The sequence below is a fragment of the Patiria miniata genome, unplaced genomic scaffold (assembly GCF_015706575.1).
Source record: "Patiria miniata isolate m_02_andy unplaced genomic scaffold, ASM1570657v1 HiC_scaffold_16, whole genome shotgun sequence".
NCBI classification, from domain to species: Eukaryota; Metazoa; Echinodermata; class Asteroidea; order Valvatida; family Asterinidae; genus Patiria; species Patiria miniata.
The window spans coordinates 5,359,134-5,368,740 of record NW_024037054.1 but is presented as its reverse complement, the minus strand read 5'-3'; the positions used below and the strand labels follow the sequence as shown (position 1 = coordinate 5,368,740).

Genomic DNA, 9,607 nt, shown 5'->3' with positions numbered 1-9,607 from the left:
TTTTCAATTTTACATGGAAACAACAGGCAGTAATATCTGTCTATGCGGGTAGTTCTATGTACAGTGTCATTTACAGACATGTGACAATCAAAAGAGTGTTTAGACTTAATTTATTTTACATTGGAAATCTGTTGATTTGTGGAAATCGAAAATGCAGTGGTAGAAGGAGTTGAGTTATTTCTTTAAAACAAAGTAAGCCATGCCTCCCCCAATACAAAACTGACATCAGCAAATACCAGTGTTTCTCATTTGTGTTTCTCAATGATAAATAAATTACTATTCAGCTTTTGGAATTTAAAGAAACTTTTGGAAGGAGGATTAAGTGCTGAAACTAATCCTCCAGGTTCGGTTTGGTTCGGTTCATATCGGATTTTTTCCTCGAATATCAGTTCGGATCGGAAGTACATGTACAATGAAAATCATATATACATACATATGTACATACATACGTATGCCGGATCACGCTTTTAGTCGGCTTTTAAAAAGTCACCATTTCGCTCAAGTCGGTGTGTTACTCTCGGTCCCCTACAAAAAGCGCAACGAAATCTTTGTGTAAATCGGCATTTAGAAAATCACGCACTGGCATCGACTTCTTGCACTACGGTTGCGGTAACAAAATACATGAACATGTGCCACCACAGCGCGTATTATCAAAAAGGGGTTTCCCAAATACTAGCAATAATACTGCATTGTGAGCAACACCAGTAACCCCTCTTGCCTGCACGAATGTGCTCTGTCTATTTTGGGGGTCGCTTATCAAAGGACGCAGTGATGTTACTTTACCACACGCAACACGCATGCATTATACACATGGTCTACACTATAGCAATGCTACGTTGTACCGATTATGCACACCGAAGACGAAAAATCGCAGAGTTTAGCCCACCAAACAATGAAGATGAATATAGTGACTTGTTAACACTGTGAATTCAATCATCCATGCATTTCAATTTTAGCATTTCTAGCACTTTCAAAAAAATAGAATTTTTCCAAACTTCTGAACCAACAATTTCGGTTCAGTTCAGTTCGGTTCAGAATGCCATGTTTGGCTATATTCAGTTCGGTTTGGGGTTCAGCTACAGCACTATGAGGATAACATTACATGTATTTCTTTTCTTTTCTTTTCTCTCTGAAAGGGGAGTTTTGCTTTTGGATCCTATGATCTTATTCTATCTGCAGGATCTGCTCTTGGTAATGTCTGCAGAGGGATATTGTTCGTTGGTACTTGCTGCCTCTTTCTGCAGCAGAAGGCTTGCTTGAAGGCCTTCCTGTACCTTCCACTACCAGCATTGAATATGACTGAATTAATGGACGAGTTCATGATTAAGAGGCAAGCAGTCATCAGATCCAATTTCCATTTCACATCTTCATTTACATTCACTTCTTCGCTGCTTTGCACTAAAATTCCAACTAAGCCAGTTATAGCTTGGGGCAGAAAACAGACAAACACCACTGCTGTGTTGATGCCAAGTATCAGAGTCACTCTTTGTAGATGTTTTGACGGACCTCGGATCTGATCACCGGTTGGATTTGGTGCATGCAGTCCCTTAATAAGGAGCATATTGAAAGTGACTGTGAGGATCAAACTCAACATGAGTACACAGAAAAACACATAATGTACAACCAGATTCAAAGTGCCCAAAGTTGCATCATTATTCAAAAACAACTGCACATTACCTGATAGATGTTTATACTTTTCTTCAGTTGGCCAAACAAGACATTTGATTGGTGGTACATTTAAGGCCAGAAACCGATCAAAGAAAACAATCAAATTAATGGAAAAAGACAGTACCCATATGCAAACTGCTGCTCGTATTGCCCGTCGCTTCAGATTGAGATTACGGTGTTGGAAAGGGTAACAGATGGCAAAATATCTATCATAAGACAGCAGTGTTACAAAGGCTATAGATGAAATAACACCCATATTGCATGTGAACGATAAGAGAGTAAGAACTGCTTGGGCTGAGTTCCCCAAATATGATACATCCAATTCAGTTTGTGTTGTCAAAGCCACACATTGCTCATGGGTGGCCTCTGAAATCAAGACCATCAAATCTGCAACAGCCAAATTAGTCAGATAGAAATTAGTGATATTCCGCATGGAGGGAACTCTGCAAAGGGTAAAGAAAAAAGACAGAATGGATAGGATCCCTAGTAGTTTAAGGACAGGCAGGACAAAACCAAACAACACAGTCTGAGTACTGGAATACACAAACTTGTCAGCCTCTGCCGGATTCTGAAAAGCAACGATTCGCAACGAGTGGTTCAACAGTTCGTATCTTTCATTGCTTGGTACATCAAAGGATTCGTTCATCGGTGCCCAGGGAGATGGTCCCGTTTCATCCCAGATCAGTGGATGATCCATCTGGGGAAAGGAATAGGCCACGGAGCAGTTGTCGCTGTTGTTCTGGAAGACACAGGTGAAGAAGGTACAGACCAGAATGTCCAGCTGAGCAAGGGATGTTGTAGCTTGGGCATAGATGGAGACATTTGCATCGTACGACCACATGATTGACACAGAGTCTTGCTGCTACCTGTGTCTGTACAGACGTGTCAAATACTAGTAAATCCAACTGTTCAGTGTCTTGTACAGATAACGTGGGGCAGAGAAACACAGCAGAAGTTTGCTCCCTGAATGCAGAGCTGAAGAAAGTGGTTCGCAGATGACAACGAAATCTAGCGAGACAAGTATGAATGGTGAGGATGACTGGAGGTTTATTCAGCAGCAGTACAGTTGGGAATTACAAGTTCAAAGCTTGCCTCTCAAATATGATACAGGGAACAAAGTTTTTTTCCAGAAGTACACGCACCAGAAGTACAATTGTAACTAACAACTGCTCACGGGGCCATTTACTTTGGCAAAGTTTACAGCACCATAGGTTATGACCAAAGATGTTAATGTAGCCAGGTCCTTCTAATTAGTTTCGACTTCCTATTTGGTAGGAAACAAATTGGAATCTGCGTTCGAAGTCTGTGTTCGAAGACTGAGTTGTCAGATCTAGTGGCCCTCTCAAATCAACGAACGGCAAATGTGACACCAAGTTGTCACTGCTTTGTGTTTTCTTGGAGGAAGCAACAGAGGAAGCAAGACCTGTCCATAGTATGGGACGTCAATTTCCAGAGAGAAGTGATGGCCCCGTTAACTGGCTGGCTTGGGATGAGAACTGACTTCAAGTTTGATTGCTGGTTTAGTTGTCGTTGAGAGAGTACATACATGTATGGACAAGTGTTCCAGGATCAAGGCACCATGCGCTGTGTACTTATAGCAAGTTGGACCAACCACGCACTGTGATGTGGCTGCTCAGAAAATGCACAATGATCTCGAAGAGCAAGTGTTCGATTTAAATACTTTTACAGGGTGCACTGCATCGAAACTGACATGTACATGCATGTATGTGGTCACTTTCACTCTGCAAGTTTAATTTGAAGATAGAGTGCTTAACTTACTGACAAACTAACTTTCACCCTGATCATGTTTTACAAAAAATAAAGAAAAATCACATGATGATGGGTGGTATCCTTTTGATATCTGAACTTGTAGCTTCCTTGTTTCATTCTCTTGAGTTGATTTTCTCACAAGAATGTTGCTTAAAAACCGATACCATGATATTAATTAACATATAAATTCACATGTGTACAAGCATTAAGACAAATATTGAAAGTATGGCCTAGCCTTTCAATGTGCACTTTTGTATTGTGTAAGTTCTTAAAATCAGCCATATGGTTGCGAAGGGCAATTTCTAAAGGTTATGTAACACTTTATTTTGAATGAAACTACATGTACACAGACATGGTCACGTTGGTGGGTGAAATATTTGAAAATTAATTTCTCCAGTTTGGAAGACCGTATCTTCATGCAACTTTCAGGATTTATTTCCCCTATAATGATCAAGTATGTGCTAAAAGTTGTTGTGATACATGTATGTTCATTACTTTTCGTTGAAATCAGAAAAACGGGCCTCGCTACGTGCAATTTTGAAAACTGTAACACTGGCGTGCGCAATATCTATCAATCATTTTAAGCCTCACGAATATTAATGAGGTTCCTATCCATTACGATGTGCAGTAAACAATGGGATAAAAGCCTCCTTTTCGAGTTGTTAATTAACAAATATCACCCTTTTTGCCGGCTTCTATTGGTTGATACCGAGACCCACGCCATGTCACGCCGAGTGATGCTAATGAATATATGCCCGTCATCATTGTGTTGCTGAATAATGTACATGGGTTGGGTCGGCAAATAATTTTTTTGATTTTCTTCGAAAATTTCCACGGAGATTGTTCACGTTGCAACACAAGCCTCTGCAGCAACAGATTAAGCTGAAATTCGGAATATATTTAGATGATATAAGTGTTCAACTACTCGTGAAATAACAACTAGGATAAATTCCTAGAAATTGGGATAAATACATACATTTGGGGAAGTTTTGAACGATTTCTTCCAGACTTGAAGGTCAGCTTTGACAGTAACCAGTATTGCGGTTTCGGCATCGATGATGGCGAGTTTTCACTGACATGAAGTTTAGAATTTCTTCTTCAGTTAGAATGTAACATTCAATCACACCAAGCATATTTTCTGAGAAACACAACGTTCAAAATGCCATGTTTTTGGTGGTGCATGAATTTCACTGCTCCGTTATAGCATCTAAGTACGTATTAGGAGCCGTTCACAATTATCAACATTTTCACGAGCGTACAAACCGTACGCTGGGGGGGGGGGGAGGGGGTAAATGGCCGCCGTACGCTTTTTTTTTTTTTAATTGTCGATATGTTTTCTCGCCCGTTAATGCCCGCCTAACGCTTTTTTTTTTTTACTAAATGTCGATCTGTTTTCTCGCCCGTCGCCACAGCCGACAGCACTTGCCGAGCCAGTCGCGCCCCGCGCCAGGCCCCACATTGCATCCCATGAACGTATTGTGTACAGCATGCGCGGCATTGTACTACACACGTACATGAAAATGTACTGTATGTACATGTACAAGTATAGTCCGTATCCACTGCGTGTTTTTAATGGCCGGTGTCACATGAAAATCCAACTCCTATGAAAATCGGACCCCTTTTTCCCTTTTATTGGTTAATCCCTCGCACATGACAGGTCACTCTCTCCAAACGATCCTAAAAATAGCGTAGTATCGTACTCACACGTGCGCACTGTACTACTACCAATTAGTCCACATTGCATGGAGTCGGATATTCACGCTACACCGGTTGAACAACACCGGCACTGGCAATGGCGGACAATAAATATTCTAGCTGCGCTGTTGACTCGGATCAATTGTTGAAATTCCTCATTCGACAAGGATGTATTGTCCACAAGAATCCGACCAACAAATACATGGAGTTTGTACATGCTTTTGTGTTTGTGAATGATCAACGCAAACAAGCAGATGTCGTAATCGTATGTGAGGGACAGAGATTGTGGCGGAATGCAGACCATGAAAAGCTGTTCGACGAACATGTGACGAAGTCATATGCAAGTGTCTATATATAGACTTGTGTGAAAAAAATTCAACAATTTTTTTCGTACACTTTTAGGGGGGAGGGTCTTGAAAAAGTGTACGCTTTGTACACTTGTGAAAATGTTGATAATTGTGAACGGCCCCTGATCGGATTAGTTTTGCCTAACAACGGTGACGCATTGCGGTTAGCAACCATATGGCTGAAATAACTTGGTTGAAAGTGTAACCATCTTGAGATCGCTGATCAGTCAATTGTTTTCCTTGTTTAATAAGGGACTTTTGTAGAACCACTCTGTATGTGACTTTAAAGAGGGCACTGTTTACAATATGAACCATAAGGAAGTGATGGCTCGGATAGGGGAGCGGAGATGGGGAGGGGAGATGGGAGGGGGTGGGGGAGGGGAGATGGGAGGGGGAGGGGCAGATACGGTTCTACGGGGAGGGGGGCTGTGGCCCCCAAAATGTTGTCTAGCCCCCCCCCCCCCAAAAAAAAGAAATTCCATAAAAAAAATGGCAGTAGCAAATGTTAGAAAGTGACATCACAAGCAAACTGTCTCTCCTGCCAAAAAGAACAGTCATTAGAAGGGGAATTTGTACCCTATTAGGTAACATAGTGTGCAGGATTTTATCAGCACTCCCCATTGAAAATATGGTATGAGCTCCCCCCCCCCCCCATTGATTTTCGGAGGCCTAAGTGTCTGGAGAAAATAACCAGTCTACATTTCAGCACGCCTCACTGCACTGCAAAAAATTCAGGATCCACCCCTGGTAGCCTCCCCCCCCCCAAATAAAAATAGGCTCTAGGGGAGGTGGAGGGGGTGTTGCAACTCACCGGTTGATTTAACTAATCAAACTAATAAGATGGGGCCAAAATAATATACAGAATGCTGAAGTTACTAAATTTGTTCTGGAATTGGCTTAGAATGCAGGAGAAGACATTGTAGATAAAAATCCCAGGGGGAACTCCCCCCCCCCATCAACCCCCCCCCCCCTTTAATTCAACCACTCCCCTCATTTGCAAAAGTTCCTTATTTTGTTGTTGAATTGCCTTACAATGCAGGAAAATTCATCATAGACTTTTTCCAGAGGCCATGCCCCCTGACTCACCCCCCCCCCCCCTATCAGGGCGTGCCTTCAGCATGCATAACACTCAACCCCCTTTATATCACCCCCCCCCATATCCTGAAAGTTGGATCCGCCCCTGGAAGCGGACATAATTTGAAGCGACGTGAATCCATCATAAAAGTATTATACTTACTAACAATTCTTTAACAAATAACAATGTCACAGCAAGGTTTTCTTGGAGACCCTTTGTTGTTACATTCTATTGCCAGCTTCACATTGCATTCAGAGAGAACCAATAGCATGCAAAGATTGTTGGCATACTGACAAATGAAACACAAAATGACATCATGCAAGATACAAACTGTTTAATACCATTACAATCTTCCAACAAATGTGACGTTTCCTATCTTTTTACATAAATTTAAACAATTCTCAGTTCTATGTACAGTGTACTTTGCAGATAACACGCAACCATGTGGCAACAGAGTGTAGTAAATGAAGTTAAACAGAGTTACTGAAGTTAAATCTGAAAGGCTGTTCATTTGTAAAAATCAAAACATGAGATTGTAGATGAAGCTGAATTATTCCTTTAAAAAAAAGGTGAACCACGCCCCCCCCCCCAAAAAAAAACTGAAGTGCTGCAAATAACACTATTTCTTATTTGTAGAGAAGTTGAACAATGACAGAACGATCAATAACTATGGAAGTTTTGAAAGTTACTATGGAATTTATAAAACTTTTGGAAGAGGGGATTGAATTAAAAAGAAGAAATTATATCGTTTTCCTTTTCTTTTTTTTAAGGGAGGGGGGAAGGGAGTTTTGCCTTTGGATCCTATGATCTGATCCTATCCGCAGGATCTGTTCTTGGTAATGTCTGCAGAGGGATATTGTTCGTTGGTACTTGCTGCCTCTTTCTGCAGCAGAAGGCTTGCTTAAAGGCCTTCCTGTACCTTCCACTACCAGCATTGAATAGGACTGAATTAATGGAAGAGTTGATGACTCTGAGGCAAAGAATCATCAAATTCGACCCCCATTTCACATCATCACTTACATTCACTTCTTCCCTGCTTTGCGATAAACTTGCAATTAGGGCCAATATAGCTTGAGGCAAAAAACAGACAAATACCACGGCTGTGTTGATGCCAAGTATCAGAGTAACTCTTCGTAGATGTTTTGACGGACCTCGGATCTGATCACCAGTTGGATTTGGTGCATGCAGTCCCTTAATAAGGAGCATATTGAAAGTGACTGTGAGGATCAAACTCAACATGAATACACAGAAAAACATGTAATTTCCAACCAGATTCAAAGTGTGCATAGTTTCATCATCATTAAAAAACAATTGCACATTACCTGATAGATGTTTATACTTTTCTTCAGTTGGCCAAACAAGACATTTGATTGGTGGTACATTCAAGGCCAGAAATTGACAAAAGAAAGCAATCAAATTCATGAAAAAAGACAGAAACCATATGCAAACTGCTGCTCGTATTGCCCGTCGCTTTAGATTGAGATTACGGTGTTGGAAAGGGTGACAAATGGCAAAATATCTATCATAAGACAGCAGTGTTACAAAGGCTATAGATGAAATAACACCCACATCCCAAGTGTACATTAAGAGAGTAAGAACTGCTTGGGCTGAGTTCCCCAAATATGATACATCCAAGTCAATTTGTGTTGTCAAAGCCACACATTGCTGATGAGTGGACGCTGAAATCAAGACCATCAAATCTGCAACTGCCAAATTAGTCAGATAGAAATTAGTGACTTTACGCATGGAGGCAACTCTGCAAAGGGTAAAGAAAAAAGACAGAATGGATAGGATCCCTAGCAGTTTGAGGACAGGCAGGACAAAACCATACAATACAGTCCTTGTGTTGGAATACACAAACTGGTCTGCCTCTGCCGGATTCTTAAAAGCAACGATTCGCAACGAGTGGTTCAACAGTTTGTATCTTTCATTGCTTGGTACATCAAAGGATTCTTTCATCAGTGCCCAGGGAGGTGGTCCCGTTTCATCCCAGATCAGTGGATGGTCCATCAGGGGTGGGGAATAGGCCACGGAGCAGTTGTCGCTGTGATTCTGGAAGACACAGGTGAAGAAGGTACAGACCAGAATGTCCAGCTGAGCAAGGGACGTTGCAGCTTGGGCATAGACGGTGACATTTGCGTAGTACCACCACATGATTGACACAGAGTCTTGCTTCTTGTGTGTAGCCTTTTGCAGTGTCTAGTATGTGATTGTTCAGTGTCTTGTACAGATAACGTGGGGTGAAGAACACAGCACAAATTTGCTCGCTGGATGGGTAGCTAAACAACAGATTGGTTTGCAGATGACGACAAAATCAAGCAAGACAAGTTTGACTGCAGGATACCTACAGGTTTGCTCAGCAGCAAGGCAGTTTGCCTCTCAAAAAGTACACCGAAAATTAAACTTTGTACAAGTACATGAAGTAACACCTGAAATAGAAGTTGCTGTTCCACAGTACAGTTTCAGATAGTTTCCCACCAAAGACTTTTGTAGCCAGTGTTCTGTGTATTTCACTGCTTCCAATTTAACAGGAAAAAGAATTGGAGTCTGTACAATTTATTGACAGCTAATGTGATGCAAAGTTGTCACCCGATCATGTTATGGAGTCGGCAACAGCAAGGGCTGTCCATAATACGTGCGGCCAATTTTACATCGAGATCTGATGGCTCCGGTTAACTGGACGGCCTGAGATGAGAACTGATGTCAAGTTTGATTGCTGGTTTACTTGAAAAGGAGAGATTGCATAAGCGTTACAGGCTCAAGGTGCAGTGAACACCATGCATTGTTGGGTTCAGACTTTACTTGAAAAGGAGAGATTGCATAAGCGTTACAGGCTCAAGGTGCAGTGAACACCATGCATTGTTGGGTTCAGACTTTGGAACAGTGATGTACTGTGATGAGGCTGGTGAGAAAATGCAAAATGATTTTGACGTTCAAATTTTCCATTTAAATACTCTCATTGGCGCTTTCACCCTGATTATGTTGTATATAAAAATTTCAAACATGTGGCTTTTCTTGGTTTTGTATTTGTTTGCTCTTAGAATTGATTTTT

At 41.4% G+C, this 9,607-nt stretch overlaps 2 protein-coding genes across 2 annotated transcripts; both read right to left on the bottom strand.

Annotated features, from left to right (window-relative positions):
• On the bottom strand, positions 1-3,428 carry LOC119722754 (platelet-activating factor receptor-like). Its single transcript, XM_038193052.1, has one exon. It carries the CDS (start codon positions 2,507-2,509, stop codon positions 1,157-1,159), a length of 1,353 nt encoding a protein of 450 aa, XP_038048980.1. The 5' UTR covers positions 2,510-3,428; the 3' UTR covers positions 1-1,156.
• A 3,908-nt stretch (positions 3,429-7,336) lies between these two features.
• On the bottom strand, positions 7,337-9,239 carry LOC119722572 (kappa-type opioid receptor-like). Its single transcript, XM_038192756.1, has one exon. The coding sequence runs from the start codon at positions 8,707-8,709 to the stop codon at positions 7,357-7,359; it is 1,353 nt and encodes a 450-aa protein (XP_038048684.1). The 5' UTR covers positions 8,710-9,239; the 3' UTR covers positions 7,337-7,356.
• Positions 9,240-9,607: the final 368 nt, after the last annotated feature.